The sequence below is a fragment of the Trachurus japonicus genome, chromosome 19 (genome assembly GCF_045865225.1).
Source record: "Trachurus japonicus isolate A0001 chromosome 19, Traja_1.0".
Lineage (NCBI taxonomy): Eukaryota > Metazoa > Chordata > Actinopteri > Carangiformes > Carangidae > Trachurus > Trachurus japonicus.
The window spans coordinates 4,399,861-4,420,980 of NC_140925.1; the positions used below are offsets into that span (position 1 = coordinate 4,399,861).

Below are 21,120 nucleotides of genomic sequence, written 5' to 3' on the forward strand. Positions count from 1 at the left end.
AAATGCGAGTATGTTACTATGGGTATTTCATATGTGTTATTAACTGATATCTTCATATGCTGAGGTTGTTTGTATGTCTTAGTAATACATATAGATAGATAGATAGATAGATAGATAGATAGATAGATAGATAGATAGATAGATAGATAGATAGATAGATAGATAGATAGATAGATAGAAACATCAGAAATACTATTAATAAAAAGTAATAGTAATAGTTAACAATAATAAAAATCGATAAAAATTGAAATAAGGACATGTGTTATATGTTGTGTATATGTCACAGTGGGCAAGTAGAATTGGAAATGATATCGATATCCAACAAGTAAAAATAGAAATATAACGTTAGTAAATTCACAGTCTGGTTGTGTCCAGCTATTTACAATATAGGTCAAATTATTAAATCACTATTGTAGTTGGCAGATAGGTCAATACAAGCTCATAACTAAAAGTTAGGAAAAAAAAAAATAATAATAATAATAGTCAATAAAAATAAAAATACAATGAGTCCATTCTGGTCACATAACTTGTAGTTGGCAGATAGACAAATACTTTTAGGTCACTAATAATACTTAAACACTAAAAATCAATGAGTCCATGTATGGTGACATCAATCTGGATATCAGGAAATATATGTTATATCATAATAATAATATATATACAAATCAGGTTTGAGGAAGAAGAGTAATACTGACTTTTGTAAGATGAAAGCTGAATGTTTGTTTGATCTGAAGACGTAACTCAGACCATGTAGTTTAAGAATTTCCTTGTTGAAGATGTTTTTCTGAGCTTCATCCCTCGTTGTATTTTGTTTATATTGAAAGTAAATCCCATTTGTCTAGGAAAGAAATATCAATATCCAACAAGTAGCCTAAATATATTATTATAATGTTATAAAACATTACATAACAAGTAAATTAACATATATTTATATACATTATGTCAAATTATTGAATCACTATTATAGTTGGCAGATAAATGTATTCATTAATAAGGTCATAAATAATACTTTTTTTTAAAAGAAAAAAGTAATAATAATAGTTGATAACACAAACCCAATGAGTTTATTCATGTATGATGACCTCACTCTTGATATAAGGATTTACAGAACTGGTTTTAACAGTTCAATACTTTTTTTTTCTTTCTGCCACTTATTTCTTTTCTTTGCTTTTCTTATTTATTTATTTTAAATTATTATTAATGTGAATGTAAGTGTTTTGAAGTCCACTGAACTAGGACCACACGTGGCTCTCCAGTCCTGGGTCTTATATATACAGTATAATTGATCCAGATCCAGACTGAGGAGCTGTTCCACCTCAGACCAGCAGAGGGAAACGTAGCGCGCTTCTCCCTCCGCCTCAGACAATAAAAACAAGGCAGAGCCCACACACACACACACACACACACACACACACACACACACACACACACACACACACACACACACGCGCTCTCTCAGAAAGAGACAGCATCTCAGCTCCCCCTGACTGTATTCAAAGCCGCCTGGCACCAGAGCCGAGCCATGTCTGAGCACTGAAGGAAGGAGCTCCGGGACTGGACTGGACTGGACTGGATATGGGTCTGGGGGACATGTAGCTGCAGGATGCCGGACCTCCGCGTCTCCCGTTTGCTCCTGTTCGTGTCGGTGTGCGCGGTTTGGGAGGCGCTGGCCAAATCTCTTCCAGATCAGGGAGCATTCGGTAAGCTCGCCATACAAGGAGGGAAGGGGGGGATGCAGCAGCAGCAGTAGCACGGCTCAGCACGGCACGGCTCAGCTCAGCTCAGCACAATGAGGAGGAGATGGGAGTGGTTGCATTTTTATTGCTTTTGTCGAAACCAGAACCGTCGATTCCTCTGAGCGCTGCGCTTTGATATGAAGTTAGAGAGGAGGAGGAGGAGGAGGAATAAAGGGGAGGATGTGTTTTTATTTTAATTATGTCGCTGGTTTTGATCCAGTAGATTCATAATAAATATCCATGAGGGCCACAACAGCAACCACAGCAGTGTTTGGGGCTAACGCTGCTGCTGCTCAGGCTCAGGCTCAGATATGTGGCTGAAGGAGCTGATCTGGGGTCTGATTGTTCCCAGGCCTCCATGTCAGGCCTGACTTACTGTATAACAATGATAATGATGATAATAATAATAATAATACCCTATAGGCCTCCTCCGCGTGTCATCCTCTGTTGTCTTGGCTGTGTGGATGGATGGTGTGTGACAGTGTGTGAACCTGCAGACACGTTCATGTTCAGCTTTAGGCCCTGGAGAAGGGAAGGAGCATAAAGGAAAGGGGGGAAAAAATAAAAACTGTAATAAAAAAAAAGCACCAATGTCGTGTCAGAGCAGTGATGCAGCAGCTGCAGTGTTTATGTTCTGCTGTGCATTATTATCTTTTCATGCAAGAGCATTCATTATGTAATTACATTGCTTTCTGCTTCACGCTGTTTTGAGATGCATGGATGGTCACAGTCAGCGGTGGAGCCGAGTAACGGAGTACATTTACTCAAGTACTTTACTTTCACTTTCATGTATGTGGAATATTGTGATTTTTACTCCACGGCTGCAGTTACTTTTACATTAAAAACACGTTATTAACAAATAGGATATAATGCATTATAGATCTGAGACTAGTTGAAGTAGCTGCACGTTAAAACCAGGAGGATATTCTGTAAATATTCTGGATTGATTTGTATTGGACAGCTACAGTTACGCTGTAAACAATAAACAATATGGACTCCGCTCAATAAATGTGATATATTGTTATAGATTAAATGACAGACAGTAGAAAAAGTTCATTAAAGCTGATTTTTACACATTAATGCAGCTGTAAATTTTATACGTTGGTTTTGCAGCTTTTAAATACATTTTTTCTATTATTCATATTCATTTTGTTTGTCAGATTCTACTTTACATCCAGTCTCGATATGTTTTCGGCTCCATGAAGCTTGATTGATTGTGTGTTTGTGAAGTTTTAGTAGCCTACAGATCAGTGTTTCCTCAGAGTCTGACCCTAAGCAGCAGCAGCAGCATTAGGGTGTGGATGTCAGTAAGTCATTAGTAACTCATTAGAAAGAACCCTGCAATTATTGTTTTTCATAATCCATTAATGCAAATGGTTTGTTTTGTTTTGGGTAATTGTTCTTCTATGAACGCCTCGCTTTCTTTACACCAAAATCAAATAACTGTTGTGTTTTTGGAAGCTGGGACACCTGTTGTTGACTTTATTGACCAGAATCTGAAAGTTTAACGTTTAAATTCTCACAAAATCCCAGTGTCCCTGCGTCTGAACGTTGGTTGGTTTGCTAAACACAGTGACAAACTGTGTGTAGAGGATTTTATTCTCCTCTGAGTCGTTAGCCGCTGAAGGAGAGAAAACTTCCCAGACTTCTCTTCATCAATGTGACACTGTGACTGTGAATGGAGCCGCTTCAGGCCTCAGCGTCTAGAGTGCCGAGCCCAGATTGAGGAAATCCTCTCCACAAACACACACACACACAAGAGAGTCTTTATTGAACTATTATGTTAATGGGCTGACAGCGTTTACATCCACACAATAGATACACACACACACACACACACACAGAAACACACATATTCCCCTCTATGCCTGTTATCTGGATGCAGCCGTTGTGAAGTTGTGTGAGGGGGTTTTGAGAGGCCCCGGTCGGGTCGGAGGCTTTAAGAGGACGACTGACAGCTCGTATAGCACATCAACAACGACAACAACCAGCTTTTGGAGAGTCAGCGCGTAACCATGGAAACATCCCCCACCACCACCACCACCACCACCACCACCACCATGCGTGACCCACATCCGACGCCGTCCAAGAAGAGAGATGAGAAACAAAATGTTCTAAGAGGGGCGGCGCCGGCGGGGATGAAGAGAAGAGCCACGTCGCCATGGATTCTTCTTCTTTTTTTTTTTCTTTTTTTTTTTTAGGGGATGTTGTGATGTGATGGGATGGGTGTGTCCATGGCGACGAGTGGATGCTGCTGCTGCTGCTGTGAAATCAACAGGAAGTCAGACGTTCATCAACATGTCGTCAGCAGCAGACTGACAGGATCCACTGTGACACCATGACACAGCGCTTTTTAGAGACTGTGGAGTCAGGATGTGTCATCATCATCATCATCAGTCGGTCGTCATTGAACTTTGAGGCTTTTAAATTAATTCTTAAAACTCACTTTTACAGACTCGCTTTTATGTGATGTCATCCTCTTCTCTCTTCTTTCATCATCGTCTATTTCATCTCTGCTCTTAGTTTTACTTTACACCTTCTTCTGTTAGAACTCTTTTATCCCAATCTTTTCTTATCTTATTGTATCTCATCTTATCTATTTTTATCATGTACACCCCCCTTTTTTGTTTATTTCATCTAATTAACTGCATCCTGCATTTTAATTGGACTCCTCCTGGTCTCAGTTTGTTGTTGGGTTTTTGTGTTGTTGCTGTATCGCTTGGGCGCTCCATCTCTCATGGTTTTATGGCATCTGTGATTTTGTCTCTTAAATGTTGTTTTGTGATGCAAATTGTGTTTTTTTTTTTATGAATCAACATTTAAACACACATTACAAGACAGTCACACAGACAGTTAGACATGTACAAAACCGTATGGGACAAAGGGCGATTACAGAACAAACAAACGAACTGGGACAGAGCAAACCAGAGATTAGTAAAGAAGAAAGAATAAGAAAGAGGACATTGTGTTTTAAAGGTGTTATATAAATAAAGTTACTATTATTATTATTATAAAATCCAGTGAGAAATCCCAGACGTGTCTCAGATCTCCAGACTTCACCTGAAGGCGTCACGGTTTTAATTTGAGCCTCAGTGTCACTCGTGCCGGTTCGACCATCGAGTTTATTCAACAAATACTGAAATCAAACCAGAGCATCTGATGTTGTTAATGTTTTGTTTTACTGTTGTCGTCTCTTTTTAGTCCTGTGTTGTTAATGTTTGTAGATAGTCGTTGGGTTTTATCTGTTGTGTGTTGTTAATTTGCTATGGCTAAGTTTTAATTACATGGAGAATTAGCAACAACATAAACCCAGATTCTCATACCCTGTTGTGAAACTGTGTCACAAAAATTACATTTTTCCTGCATTTTTAAGATAAACAAACTAAATATATACCTTTAAAAAAAAAAGCTTAACTTGATTCAAAGCTTGGCTTCTGCTGCATAAAACACCTTAAATGAGACAGTTAAGGATTAATTTATCCCAAATCTTTTTCCTGACTTGGTCTCTGAGGTCTTCTCTAAACCTCTTTAACCGATTTTGACTGATTCTTTAATTAAATGACTAAGATAATGGGAAACCTCTTAAACACTGGTGACCATTTTAATTAAAGCTGCAGAGGAAGACCGTTTGTATTTTAAGGAAAATCTTTACTAAAGGCGTTTTGTTTCCCCTAAAGGATAAAAAAAAACAATACTCATTCATATTCATTTCTCATGTCGTCGTGGAAACCTGTGCTCAGCCCGGCCGTTTGACGAGTGTGAAGGTTGTTTTGTTCGGACTGTCGCAGTAATGATGTCGTCCTTGTGCGACAGCCAAAGGGTGACTTGATGAATTGAGCCACACTCTGTAGTAATTAGGTTTTTATATTATATTATTTTTTTATTAGAGTTTGACTGAACGACCTCCAGCTGTGTTTCTGTTGTGGTCTTCCTCAGTGGATGGATGGATGCTGGGTTGTCATGGAGATGATTTTAGTTGTTTTTGAAGCAAGTTGGACTTAGTGTTTATTTAATTGTAACTAAAATCTATTCACAAGTTTTCTGTGAAGACGAGAAACAGAAACAGACCAAGTTGTGAGAGCTGAGTCTTCAGTCGTCAGTTTCCAGTTATACTGTATTTAATATTAAAAACTGTTGAATTTAACCTGAATTAAAGGGACAACGAGGAGTTTGTATTTGGTTATAAAAGAGTCTCAAATTAATGTGGATGAATCTACGTTACCACTTGTTAATGGGTCAATTTTGGATAAATATATTGTTTTGTCTTTATAGTTATTTTGATATTATTATTAGTGGTCGACCCGCCCAGCATTTCCTACTTTTGGTTTTGCGGACGCTGCCTGGCGGGTCATGGGAACTACGACGGTATCTGATCGTCTTCGAACCTCTGGTCAATGAAAACATTCTTGGCAAATGTTTTCGCTTTCGTCCGTCTTGCGCCGGTCCAACCGTGTGCGCGGAGGCTCATGGGAAATGTAGTGAAAACACTTCGCTTTCCGAAACTCCTCGTAGTCCCTTTAATATTAATGTATCACTTGAAAATCTCCTTAGATATGTTATTGATTAATTGGATGTCTCCTAGTTGCACAAACGCCCCATTAATTTACTTTTACCTACAGCAACACCTTTATTTTAAAGGTTGTTGGCTTTCTATTTGTCGTCTATGTTGATCTTTTTCCATTTTGTCGCCTGTTGTTGTGTTTATTTCTGTTTCCTCTGCTCTGTAATGACTCGGCTGTTTTTCCCCCGGTGACCCAGGCGTCACTGAACTCAACATCACAGCTACTGAAATAAACCGTCGGATGACAGAGACACAGTGAAATGATGTGATGTCTGTGTTTTATTTTCTGTCACTGTAGATTTAGATTTAATATTCAGAGGTTTTCAGACTGAAGTGAATAATTCATGTCTGTGTCCTTTCTCTCTGTCTCTTTGTTCTCACACACACAGAGGTGCAAATAAAAGTCCAGGTGTTCGACAACAGCGACCTGTCGCCGCTGGCCGACGCTCAGGTGGAAGTGCACGGGAATCAGACGGTGTTGGCGTCCAGCAGGGCCGGCGGCGACGGCGTCCTGAGGGTCAGCTTCCTGTACCGCGTGGGGACGTGGGTCATCATCACCGCCTCCAAGAAAGACTACGTCACCAACTCGGTGCCCTGGCACTCCAGCCGCATCCCCTGTAAGTCTCATCATCATCAGCATCATCTGATCTGTATTTATGCAGTCGTATTCATTCATATTTACATTTATTATCTATTCAGTGGCTTGTTTATCTATATTACTGTGTTATAAAGTAAAGGCCTCTATAAATAACATTAATTATTGTTAGTCATCAGTGATGATCAAGTGAGTTGGGTCATTATATCCATCTCTTCTATATTTAGTTTTTTATGCTTTTTTGTTGTTTTTTAAATTTCTTTTCATGTCTTGTAAAGTGTCCTTGAAAAACCACTTTAAATACAATTAATTATGAGTTATATTATTATTAGAAATCACAGACAGCCTATTTATTGATATACATACGTACATATACAGTACACACTTTTTTTCTTTTAATTTCATTTATTTTTTTCTCATTTCATTTTATTATTATTTTTTCTTGTTTTGTTTTACCATATCTATACGTATTTATTAATTTTTTTCTCTCTCTCTTTTTCTGCTGATATGAATTTGTTGGTAACTTGGGTATTATTACTGACTTGTAAAATAAATCTTTGTGACCCAAAGTGGAATAAAAAAATAAAATAAAATAAAAAATTACAGACAGGATCATCACTTAAATAAATAAATAAATAAATAAATAAATAAATAATAATTAGGCTAAGTCAAAAATAAAGATTCTTCCTCTAGTATGAAGCTGGATTTGCCTTTGTATGGAGGTTTTATCCATCTGGAAAGTGCTGATAAATAAAAAAAGACATAATAACTAATAAATCTAGGACGTTTTATCCCCGCTGGTTTATACTAAATATATATTAAATAAGTCTTGGATTTACCCTTCAGACGCCCTCGGTCTGTGTTGTTGCACCTGGAGATCTGCTGCGCTAATTTAAATCTTTCATGTGTTTTTTCTTTCTTTTCTTTTTTTTTTCTTTTTTTTTACAGTGTACGCCTCGGTCAGCCTGTACCTGCTCGCCCAGCGGCCGGGGACTCTGATCCTGTACGATGACGTCCTGCAGGTGCTGTCTGGGTCGCCAGGTAACCACGACAACCACGACGACATCAACAACTACAACAACGACGATGACAGCAGCCACGTTTTCCCTCTTGGACACGTGAACGTTTTCCAGACGCCGCGGCTGTCGTTTCTACTCTGCTCACTTATCCTTTCACGCGTTGAATTTATGAAGGTTTATCGGCTTTTACCCGCGCGATTTATTGAATCACAGGAGGACGATTTTATAAAAATTTACATCTATTAGAAAGTGACGGCGCGTCTTCAGTCGCTCGGGGAGTCGAGTTCGACCCTTCGACAGTTATTCTGTCATCACGTCTTAAATTCTCCTGCGAGAGCGTCTGAGGGTGAAGACGGATCACCTCCTCCTCCCCTGTGTCTCCTCGGGCCTCCATATATTTCACCGTTTAACATTTAGATGACCCCGCGCTATGTGCTGCTGCTGCTGCTGCTGCTATCGCCATAGAAACAGCTGCAGTTGTTTACACTTTTTTAAAGATAGAATAGAATACAACTTTATTTATCCTGCAGGACAGCTCCCGTTATTAACACATACATTATTTATTCGTTCAACACGTTAATTAATTCCATAAAAGTCAAGTTAAAAGTCAAGCCCCAGAACAGAAACAGCAAACTTATTATATTATTATATTATATTATACTAAAAAATAAAAAAGAATACTTATTTAAATAAGTAAGTAGTTAATTTAAAGGGATAGTTCAACATTTTGGCAAATTCTCCTCTCACCATAAGCCCTATAGTCATAGCAGTAGGTTCATCACCTTTAATTATCGGTGCATGTTGTTTTGAGATTGGCGGGGCAGAGACGTGAGCTGCTCAGTGAACACAATGGAGGTGAACGGTACAGGTCCCCTGTCCCTCATCAAACTCATCAAATACACAATCCAACAACTCCACAACGCTCTGGTGGACAAGTTGTGACCTGCACATTCACCACGCTATGAGATAATCATGTAACATTACGAGACAGAGTTGTTTTAGAGGTAAATGCAGCCGGAACTACTTTCCAGACACGGCTGCTGGGCGGAGGGATTTCAAAAATGCAAGTAGTTCAGAGTATTTGCTTCATGTGTTGTAATGTTACATGATTATCTCATAGCATGGTGAATGTGCAGGTCACAACTTGTCCACCAGAGCGTTTTGGACTATAGGGATTATGATGATAGGAGGATTTGCCATAATGTTGAACTATCCCTTTAAGGGAGCAGTCATCAAGAAAACAGGATAGCGTAGATTAAAAAAAAGAAAGAAACAACTCATTCAGAAAGGTGGTTAAAGGGATAAAAGATGCGAAGAGAGAATGAATAACAGAGGATTTACAGACTGATGGGTGTCTTTATTTTTATTTTTCTGGTTTTTTTTTTTACTTCCAGGAGCTCGTAACCAGCCGCTGGTGCAGCTCCAGAGGAAGTCGCTCCAGCTGCCCGGCAACTCCAACTACACGGCACTGTCGGCCGCGATGACCACGGCCAGGAGCCAGTATGAAGTCGGCGGCTTCCCGTTCCTCCTGGGCCAGGAGACCAACAGCTCAGGTAGGACACAACGACAACAACATCTCACAGCTCAGTCACATAACGAGCCGCTAGTTACTGAGGTCACTGACGACGGCGACTCGTCCTCCTGTCCAGGTGCAGAGACGGGCTGGACGGACCTGACGGCGCTGGCCGTGGTCAGCGTGCAGCTCTACGACAAAGACGGCGTCGCCATCCAGGTCTCGGACCCGATCCACGTCTCCGTGCCGCTGCCGTCGGACACGCGCAACAGGATGGCCACGAGCGTACCGGCCTGGCTGTATCAGCCCAAAACAGGTGAGACAACACACACACACACACACACACACACACACATGAGACAGATGATGTCATACAGGTGGAGACAGTCGTGTGGAATATATTATCAAAAACATTCTTTATTAATTTAGGTGTGAGGTTTAATGAGATCTATTTCAATTCAAAAAATGATTTCTGTGAGAAATGTCGTTTCTAATTTATCTTCTCTTTATTTAAACACATGTTTTATTCTGTATCCTTACAATTAAAACAGCATTTTGTATCGATCAAAAAGACAAGACAGGAGGATTGTTTGTTTTTATTATTATTATTATGTATTGAGTTAATGCAGCAGTTCTATGCTGAAGTATACAACAATACATGTGAATATTAAAATCTCTATTTCATGATTTAAATTTAAATATTGTTGCAAAAAAAAATTCAATATTGAATCGACAGTGTTACAAAAGTCAAATTGGGAAAAGAGAAAAGTATTTAACAGTATATTAAAGCAGAAGTAAGCGGAATGTTTGTGTTAAATATAAGTCTTAAATAGTTATATCTTCCGACAGCAATCACTTACATAGAGTGTTTGGTCTGAAACACGGGTCTGTCAGTCACTCTGCTCTGCTGTAAGCCGAGGAGAAAACTTTCCTTGTATCCTACAACCTTTATCCAATGAGGAGAGAGAACGGCATAAAGGGGCGGTCCTCTCTGTGTGTGCAGCCAAGGGATGCGCGTGAATGTGGTGACGTAGGGACGAGGGCGGGGACTGCTAACTCCATCGGCTGACAAGAAGTTAGCCAAAACCACCGGATCACTTACTTCTGCTTTAAACACATGTTTTATTCTGTATCGTCACAATTAAAACAGCATTTTGTATCGACCAATAAGACAAGACAGGGGGATCATTTGTTTTACTATCTATTTTCATTTATTCTTATGTATTGAGTTAATGCAGCAGCTCTATGCTGAAGTATACAACAATACATGTTAATATTACAGTAAAATCTATATTTGATGATTTAAATGTAAATGTTGTTGCAAAAAAAGTCATTATTCCATCGACAGTGTTACAAAAGTCAAAGTGGGAAAAGAAAAATGTATTAAACAGCATATTAATGTTATTCTTATGTTTGAACTTTTTCATATGAAGCCGCAACAAATTCAACAGATTCATGGTTTAGTTTTTTTTTATTTGTTTAGCACAAAGAAATGCATAAAACGTTGCGCAAGGAGGGAATGAAGTCCTAATGAACTTGTACAAGGTTCCACCTCTGTCAATAATACAAAACAAAAGACAAGCAGACAACATACTGTACATGAGCTAAACAAAAGAAAAAGTAGCCATCTCCTGATAATTCTCCTAATTATCAACAGATTGATTAATGACAAATCACCAAGAGCCCAATTCTCAAATCGTCCGAATTTTTTTAATTAATAGATGGAAAAATATGAGTTTTCTACATTTAATTCAAAATAAATTAACTGTTTCATCTTTAGTTAATGCAAAATAGAGCATCATATTTTATCAGCTCTTTAACATATTAAAGTGTGTGTGTGTGTGTGTGTGTGTGTGTGTGTGTGCGTGCAGGTCTGTGGGTGAGGAACGGGACCGGCTACATCAAGAAAGACGGCGCCCAGTTCGTGTGGAACGTGGTGGTTCCTCAGATGGGATACTGGCTGGCCGCCTTCCCCACGTCCTCAGGTGCTGTAACTCTTCTCTCCTCCGACTGTTCACGTTGTTTATCATCCTCATTGTTGCCGTGGCGGCGGCGGCGGCAGATGTTCTTGCCCGTCGTCTCTCTGGGGAGGATGAAGGAAATCTTCTCAGTATCAAAGCCCAGGTGCTTTTTAACAAGAACCAGAACATGGAGTTGACGTCGCTCCAGGGAAACATTTTATTTGCTCTTCACATAAAGCTGCTAAATATGCAGCTTTTTTCTTTTCCTGGACAAAGTTGAAACACATACCAGATTTATGAAAAATAATAATAAAAAAAAAACTCTTAAAAGGATGAGACTGGTGGTGATATTTTACATTTTCCAAGCTGTCAGCAAATTCTGTGAAAACTAACTTAAAGTGTGGTAATAACAGTGAGAGCTGATTTATTCCATCAGCTGCATCGTTTTCCACACGATAAACAGAGTCCACAGACACGTGAGCAGCTCTGAGGTGGACGTCCAGCGTTCACACGGCAACGGGCTGAGACTGTAATTTGTAGAAGCCGTAATAATAATAATGTCTTAGTGTTTGTTCTTAACAAATGAACAACAAAGAGGAGGAGAGTGTTTGCTGCTTTATTCTAAACGACGACCGATCTGACAACTCTAATGTCTTGGTGTTAATTAGATGTCAGTTTCAATTCCTTCAAACTTCAAATAAAAGGTAATAAAAGTCTCCTACTCTGTAGACCAGGGCTGTCAAACATGGGATCAATTTGCCACATGTGAAAATTAGAGAGAAGAGGCACAATATTGTTGAAATTGCCCTTTATTTTCTCAAGAAATTTCAGGTTGTTCATAATATGTTTTGTAAATGGACAGTTCGTTAACTGTAAACATTTTGGTAATGAACTTATTTGCACTAAAACAAAGGGAAACATTTTTTTTTTATTATTATGCTGTTATTTTATTTTAAGATCAATATGCACTGTATTTGGCCCCTGAACTAAAATGAGTTTGACCCTCCTGCGTTAGACGTTGAACATTTAATATTTCCTGGTGGTGCAAACCCACAGAATGATGGTATTCTCTTAAGTTATATATGTCACATAATTAAAAAGAAACCAAGATTAATCTCAATGTATTTGCTTCAATGAAGGTCAAATATTCTAACTGTAAATGTACATAAACCAAAAAACTGTGACATAAATCATCCATAGTGTTGTTGTGTTGTTGTGTTGTTGTGTTGACGTCTTTTCTTTGTGCTGCAGGTTTGGGTTTGTCCCACCCGGGCCTGAGGGACATCACCACCTACCACACCCTGTTCCTGCTCTCCATCCTGGGCTCGCTGGCCCTGCTGGTCCTCATCCTGCTCTGCGTGCTGCTCTACTACTGCAGGTGTGGGGAGCGTAGGCGCAGGTCTCTGGGTCTAGGTTTCTATCAAGAAAAATATCATTTAAAGGCGACAGTTCAACATTTTTTGGCAAATAATCCCTATAGTCATGGCAGTAGGTTTGTTACCTTTATTTGTCGGTGCAAGCTATTTTTAGGACGGCGGAGCAGAGCCGCGAGCTGCTCAGAGCTACGCTACGGAGGCTCATGGGATTTCTTGGTTTCCCTCATCAAACTCATCAAATACACAATCCAACAACTCCAAAACGCTCTAGTGGACAAGTTGTGACCTGCACATTCACCACGCTATGAGATAATAACAGAACGTTACCAGACAGAGTTGTTTTAGAGGGAAATACATGTAAAACCGCTGATGCACATTGCCTTCAGTGACAGTTTTTCATCAAGCAGTCTCTGTATTTCCCTCTAAAACAACTCTGTCTGGTAACGTTCTGTTATTATCTCATAGCGTGGTGAATGTGCAGCTCACAACTTGTCCACCAGAGCGTTGTGGAGTTGTTGGATTGTGTATTTGATGAGTTTGATGACGGAAACCAAGAAATCCCATGAGCCTCCGTAGCGTAGCTCTGAGCAGCTCGCGGCTCTGCTCCGCCGTTCTAAAAATAGCTTGCACCGACAATTAAAGGTAACGAACCTACTGCTATGACTATAGGGACTATGGCAATGGGCCAGTTTGCACAAAATGTTGAACTATCCCTTTAAGCAAAAAGAGAGAGAGGGTGTAGTTTCAGATCAGGGTCTTCCTGCCAGATAAAAGACGTGTCTTTCCTTCTCTGACCTTCGGCGTCTCTTCGTCTTTCAGGCGGAAGTGTTTGAAGCCTCGCCGGCAGCAAGGAAAACCTCACGCTTCCAACCTGAACGGAGCGAAGCGAGACCAGGGAACGTCGACGTCGCGCCTCAACCTGATCTGCGGCGGCCACGTCGAGTCCGGTCCCTCCAACGACAAATCCGACATGTCCCCGTCCCGAGACTACCACAGCTCCCGGGAGGACCTGACCAAACACGTGCCGGCTCACATGCTGCGGCACGCCAAGGGGAAAAACGCCTCGGGTTCCCAACGAGGGGAGAGTTTCCCCATGAAGGTTTTTATATTATATTATATTATATTATATTAAATTAAATTATATTATATTATATTAATATTTTATATTATTCCCTTGTTTTGCCATTTTTGAGTTACTGTGTGGAAGTCGGGGGTAATATGTATAAAACCAACCTGTTGCCTCTGTACATATTACAAAAAAGAGCCATAAGAACAGTTTTTATGCTACGTTCAAGACAACTCGGAAGTCGGAAAAAAACGAGCTCCGAGTTGTAAAAAATGAATTGAACGGCGTCGAAATCGGAAATTATACTGTAGGTCGGAAACTCGGGTATCATATCAGAACTCGGACTTGACGTCATGACAACATCAAAACATGGCAGCCCTCGTCTTAAACTGTTAGAATTTAGACATTTTAATTTATTTGTTGAGGTCTGAATGCATATTTTTGTGTATTATTATTCTAGTAGCCTGTATGAAATACGTTTATATTTAGCTTTGATTGTTGTATGGTGTGAAATTGTGGTCCTCATATGTGACGGAAATAACGATTAACTGTTATCAAGGCTGTAACATTATATGTGCACTCATCTGCGGCGTCTCCTCTCCTCCAAAATAAACACAATTTACTGCTGCATTTATTTTTCGTATTTAGCGATGAGCCACAATACGCCAAACTTCCTTCAGGTATCCATGTTTTTTTCCCCCCGAGTTCCTGCAGCGTGAACGCAATGATGTCGGAAGTCGGAAATTTTCGAGTTGGGGTTTCCGACCTCCGAGTTGTTATGAACGCAGCATTAATGTTAGGTTCAATGATCACACTAATCTACTCGGTAACACTTTATAATAAGTACACACTATTAAGCATTAGTTAAGCATTAATAAATACTGAATTCTTAATTTATAACGCATGAATACTCATTAGTATGTAGTATATAAATACAGTTAGTGCTTATCAGTGATGAGTAAAACATTTTTAACTGTGTTTATAAACTACATACTAATGAGTATTCTTTGTATGTGTTATAAATGATGAATTCAGTTTTTAATGCTTAATAGTGTGTACTTATTATAAAGTGTAACCATCTACTCTTTTTGAAGGCATCTGCATTAAAACATTTTTTGACTTGGTAAAATTCAAAACTGCACTAATCATTTATAAAGCAAAAAATAATCTTCTTCCAAGTATAATCCAAAAATTATTTCATGAGAGGGAAGGTTGTAGGAGATACGACATTGGAGGAAAACTCAAATTGCAACAACAAAGTGTAAGATCGACTCAGGGGTTATTCTATGGAATAGTTTTAGATGTACTACACTGCAAAAGCTCAAAATCTTTCCAAGAATATTTGTCTTATTTCTTGTCAAAATGTCTAATTTCTAGTCAAAACTAAACTCTTTCCACTCAAAAGAAGACTCATCACCTAAAAATTAACTTGTTTTTAGATCATTTCCATTTGTTTCAAGCACATTTTCACTTGAAATAAGTAGAAAAATCTGCCAGTGAAAGCAAGTTTTTTGTGCTTGTAATAAAAAAGAAAAACTTGCTCCACTGTCAGATTTTTCTACTTATTTCAAGTGAAAATGTGCTTGAAAGAATTAAAAAGTGTCTAAAAACAAGCTACTTTTTAATGTGATGAGTCTTATTTTAAGTATAATGAGATTTATTTTGACTAGAAATTAAATTTTGACTAGAAATAAGACAAATATTCTTGGTAAGATATTTGAGTTTTTGCAGTGTTTTTGTTTTTCTTGAAACATTTTGAAACACTGGACCTTTAACGATCGACTCCAAACGGAGTATGAGATTTATTTTGACTAGAAATAAGACAAATATTCTTTTTTTTTATGATAAATTTTTTATTTTGTTTTATTTCATTACAATTCCATTTATCCATTCCCCTTGTCCCGGGGGTAACATTAGATTAGAGTGATTACAGGGAAAAACAAAAACAACAAACAAACGAAAATAAATAAATAGTTATCAATAATTATCAACAGTACATAGCAGACATATTTATGAAACAGAGAAAAACAAAACAAACAAAAAAAAACACACACAAGCCCATCAAAACAACGCTTTGACATTCTCAGCTGCCGTTTCTAGGTTATGTATAGCTTCTACCTTTGCCTTTTGGGCACGGGCACTGGAAATTTTAATAAGACAAATATTCTTGGTAAGATTTTGAGTTTTTGCAGTGTAGAGGTTAAACTCAATAAAAACGTGGTGTCCTGTGGATTTTCTTGTTATGTTGTACGTGAAATATCATTTTGTTGGTTTGGTTTGAAATAAATATGATCTAATCTAATCTAATCTAAGGTGACGCGCGCCACGGAGACCAACAACCTGGACAACCCTCTGCTGCACGAAGACTACGGCCGCAGCTACAGCCCCATGGAGGGCAAGGAGTCCGAGTACCACCGGCACCACAACGCCAACGACAACCGCGGCTACTCCTCCGACCCGCCGTCGCCGCCGCGCTTCCAGGGCTACGTGCCGAGCCAGTCCGACAAGCCGCCCGAGTACTCGGCGACGGCGGCCGACAGCCTCGCCCGGCCGACGTCCCTCAACACGCAGCCGGGGCAGATCATCTTCTGCAGCTCCATCGACCAGATGAAGGAGAACATGTACCGCAGCATGGTGCCCACGCTCGTCATCCCCGCGCACTACATGCGGCTGCCGTCCGAGTTCTCCGGGAAGGACGGGAAAGACGGCAAGGAGCAGGACAAGGACGGCGCTCCGATGGGCGGCGGCGGTCCGCAGCATCACCACCACCACTCCCAGAAACCGGGCGGGCAGCAGCAGCAGCAAGGTATAATTAACATCCCCTCTTCTCTTTTAGTTTTTTTAGTATGTTTTTTTTTTTTATTTGAACTTGTTTTGAGTATTTTAAACTACTTATTGCACTCTCCGCACTTTCTCTTTTTTTTTCTCTTTTCTCTCTTGGATATGTGTGCCAGTGTTGCTACTGTAATGTATGTATTGTGTATGTATTAGGGGTGTGACCATAGACTGTAAAAAGAATGGACGTAGCGTCCGTGACGTCACCCATTGGTTTTGGGGAGTCGTTTTTGTGACTCAAAAATGGCGGCCTGAACAGCGCCATGTTGGATTGGCCGGCCGAGAACCCGCCCACTGGCCTCGAAGCAGCTGTCCACGGAGCTGCTCGGACCTGTCACTCAACGTTTCCGCGCCCTAATTGGCCAGAGTTTTAACCTAATAACAGTAAAACTGTAGAGTTAAAAAAAAATTCACCCCCCTCAGAGTGTGTGCGGGGGTAGAAACTATCGATTGAGACGAAAAAACGTTCTGACACCAGGCTTTTAACATGTTTACTGAGGATGTAAAGTCGGCGATTTTAACACGGGGGTCTATGGGGAATGCTCCCTTCTGACACCAGTCCCCAGAGGAATTCGAGGGGATTGCAGTTTTTTGAACGCGGAAGTGAGCTTCACTTCTCAGACCGACAACTGCCCCCTTGGGTGTGACGATACACTCATCTCACGAGACGAGACGAGACACGAGATTGGGTTCACGAGATCGAGACGAGACGAGATTTTAAGAAAACTACAATGACAAAATATATGACTGGACCAACAGACTTTTATTTAACCGAGTTGCACATGCATTTTGAAATGTTTTATTATAACTCTTTACATGCATGGTGTAAGCATGAGCTTTTAATAAACTTCTTCTTCCACAAATCGAAACTAAAACTAAAATTTATAAAAGTTAAAATAAAATAAAATATTCCTTTCTTTTTTTCAAGTGCAAAGAGAGAGAGAGACGTGGCCGCCACTGAGTCATTAATTAACGCTGGATGCGCTGGTTGATAAGTTTCGTTTTTACTGAGGAGGAACTATGAAGAACTCAGCTTTGATTGAAAAGAAAAGCACTTCAACCGAGTCGAGTAGAGTTGTAACTAGTGGAAAGGGGTGCAAAGTAATGGTAACTGGTAGTGGAAACCCTGTTCTACATTGTTTTAACATAAAAAAAATAAAATAAAAAAAATCTTGCGAGACAAATTTTTAATGTGACGAGAAATATCGTTGAGTTTAATCGTCACACCCCTAGTATGTATGTTTTACAAGTACAAAGCAGCTGTATTATGCCCAAGACAAATTTCCCTCCCGGGACAAATAAAGTTTATTTGATTTGATTTGATTTGAAGGCGGCGGCGGTTCCCAGGGCGACGACTCGGAGGAGCCGAGCTGGGCGTCGGACTCGTCGGGCGGCCCGGTGACGATCCCCGTGCTCTTCAACGACTCCACCATGGCGCAGATGAACGGCGAGCTGCAGGCGCTGACGGAGAAGAAGCTGCTGGAGCTCGGCGTCAAGCAGCACCCGAGGGCCTGGTTCATCTCCCTGGACGGACGCAACAACGCCCACGTGCGCCACTCCTACATCGACGTCGCGAACGACCTCAGCGGCGGCGGCGGCGGTGTTGGATTCGGACTCGGCTCCAGCAGCACGCCACGAGACATCAACCTGGAGCCTCCTCTGGAGTCGCAAGAACGCAAATCGGCCATGAACCGGAAAGGGAAAGACGACCGCTGGGGGACGGGAGGACGGAAGAGCCACGGCGGCGTCGGCGTTGGCGGGAAGAGCTACTCCAAGCTGGCCTACCCCGACCACAGCGAGCCCAGCAGCAGCAGCGAGGGCCGGCCCGTCTCCCCCGAGGAGAACTCCCTGACGCCGCTGCTGGACGAGGGGCCGTCGTCGCGCGGCTCCACCATCCCCCGCCGCGGGCGCAGCCGCGTCAACAGCAGCCGCAGCAGCAACAACAGCAACAGCGAGAACCGCCGCGACTCCATGACCAGCCCCGAGGACGACCCCGACGACAAGGACGAGAACAAGAAGAGCCCCTGGCAGAAGATCGAAGACCGGCCCCTCATGGTCTTCCACCCCAGGAAGTGAAGTGAAGTGAAGGAGGCGTTTCACTGCAAAAACTGCAAAAAAATCTTTCAGAGAATATTTGTCTTTCTATTTCTAGTCAAAACTAATCTCTTTCCACTTAAAATAAGACTCATCACCTAAAAATGAACTTGTTTTTAGATAATTTTCACTTGTTTCAAACAAATTTTCACTTGAAATAAGTAGAAAAATCTGCCAGTGAAAGCAAGTTTGTTGTGCTTGTAATAAGAAAGAAAAACTTGCTCCACTATCAGATTTTTCTACTTATTTCAAGTGAAAATAGACTTGAAAAAAAGTAAAAAAGCGTCTAAAAACAAGCTACTTTTTAATGTGATGAGTCTTATTTTAAGTATAATGAGACTTGTTTTGACTAGAAATGACATTTTGACTAGAAATAAGACAAATATTCTTGGTAAGATATTTGAGTTTTTGCAGTGTTTTCGTTTTTCTTGAAACATTTTGAAACACTGGACCTTTAACGATCGACTCCAAACGGAGAGAAGAAGCGAGCGGCGTGCGTCACCGAGAGAAATCACAATAAGCACAACCACAACGCTTCACTGCTCCGTCCTCCAGGTCGCCGTCATGTGACCTCCGTGTTTCCTGGTGCGGTGCTTCTCTGCACTTTCTGGTTTCCTCTCGTTGTCTGGTCATCGTCCTGTTAAAGGGCAATTCTGGGCAAATTCAACTTGGGGCTGTCTTTTCCTAACATTTTAAGGTCTAAAAGAAGGAATCTGAAGATTTTCAGTTTAATTGCTAATTGTTTTGCGGTAGTTGTGTCTGTCCCCGCATCGCCACGGCAACGATGAATGGAGTTCTGCTGCTTAGGCTGTTTACAACCCTCAAAGCCACAGACAGCGTCAGATGGCGACTCAAACATGCACCAAGAAGTTTGTTTACTTCAAGCAAGTCAAGAGTTGATATTCCTGTGTTTATGACACAAACGGGAGCTTCCGACTGCACGTGAACACACCGAGCGTCAACTTGGGTCTGAGACTTTGAATTAGATCAAGTTTTACAAACATGTCGGCTTGCTTGAACTAAACAAACTTCTGGGCGCATGTTTGAGTCGCCATCTGACGCTGTCTGTGGATAACTTTGAGGGATGTAAACAGCCTAAGCAGCGGAACTTCCATCCGCTCCCATTCATTGCTGCCGTGGCGATGCGGGGACAGACACAACTACCGCAAAACAGGAGCAATTAAACTGAAAATCTTCGGATTCCTTCTTTTAGACCTAAAATGTTAGGAAAATACAGCCCCGAGTTGAATTTGCCCGGAACTGTCCTTTAAATCCAAACCGAGACGAGACGACCAATCACCGCCGTCGTCGTTGTCTTCGTCCTTGTCGACCTGGACATCGTGAATCCTCCCGTCGCCCATCATCACATCACTGAACCATCGTCTGAGCCATCTCACGTACTGACTGTGGAAATAGCCATTTTATAGAGCTACGTATAAGAATAAAGCACTTACTAATGATTTTAGAATTGATTGATTGATCGATTGATTGATTGATTGATTATTACCAACTGTTTGGAAGTGGATGACGTTTTTATGGGATTGATGGGTTGATTAGATTTCCCTCCCTCCCTCCCTCTCTGGACTCTTGATGTTTGACTACTCCTCCCCCGTGTCACAAACTGTAACTAGACTTAAGTTTTCTTTTGAGGAAACATCTCCCCAAAGCTTGAATATTTAGGAAAACCTATCAATCGTATTGATTCTTTTTTTCCTTCTCTCTTGAGCCCCTGTGAACGGATGATACAAAACCATTTTGCTCCTTCAGGGACGTACTTGATTTCCTCCTCCTCCTCCTCTTTCTGTACCGTGTTCAATTTCATGTGTTGTAACTACTTATTCAGATAATACTGATTTCAAACGTCACTTCTCTCTCTGTCCCGATTGATCGCAGTGATTGATTGATTGATCTACTGTACAATTCTGCCAAAAGTTCGCATTTATGCCTTTTTCTCCTCCTCTGGTGTTGAGATTTTTTGGTTTCTGTTTTGTTTCCTGTCGTGTAAATAGATTTGACATTTGAAAGACCGTTTTTTGGTAGAGAAAGAGAAAGGTTGCATGCATTATGAATGTATGAAACAACAGACAAAAAGGCACCAAAAGCCCCCATACACTCCTCCAAAAACAAAAAAAACCCACACAGTTCTCCGGGCTCTTGCGTAGACGACCCCACCACCACCACCACCACCACCACCACTATCAATCTGTACACTGCAAAAAATCAAAATCTTTCCAAGAATATTTGTCTTATTTCTTGTCAAAATGTCTCAATTTTAGTCAAAACTAATCTCTTTCCACTTAAAATAAGACTCATCACCTAAAAATTTACTTGTTTTTAGACAGTTTTCACTTGTTTCAAACTAAT

The 21,120-nt window shown here is 40.6% G+C and overlaps 1 protein-coding gene across 1 annotated transcript; it reads left to right on the plus strand.

Moving 5' to 3' along the window:
- Window positions 1-1,515: 1,515 nt before the first annotated feature.
- Window positions 1,516-18,738, plus strand: fam171a2b (family with sequence similarity 171 member A2b). The gene is made up of 10 exons (XM_085762067.1): window positions 1,516-1,700; window positions 6,687-6,914; window positions 7,841-7,933; window positions 9,306-9,464; window positions 9,561-9,740; window positions 11,296-11,409; window positions 12,637-12,784; window positions 13,581-13,860; window positions 16,141-16,633; window positions 17,993-18,738. The coding sequence occupies exons 1-10, from the start codon at window positions 1,604-1,606 to the stop codon at window positions 18,736-18,738; spliced, it is 2,538 nt and encodes an 845-aa protein (XP_085618193.1). The 5' UTR covers window positions 1,516-1,603.
- Window positions 18,739-21,120: the final 2,382 nt, after the last annotated feature.

Excerpts from the sequence above, each read along its gene's own strand:
- fam171a2b (XM_085762067.1), top strand. The coding sequence starts at position 1,604 with ATGCCGGACCTCCGCGTCTCCCGTTTGCTCCTGTTCGTGTCGGTGTGC. Across the intron at positions 1,701-6,686 it reads TCCAGATCAGGGAGCATTCG|AGGTGCAAATAAAAGTCCAG; the intron begins GTAAGCTCGCCA and ends TCACACACACAG. Across the intron at positions 11,410-12,636 it reads CGCCTTCCCCACGTCCTCAG|GTTTGGGTTTGTCCCACCCG; the intron begins GTGCTGTAACTC and ends TTTGTGCTGCAG.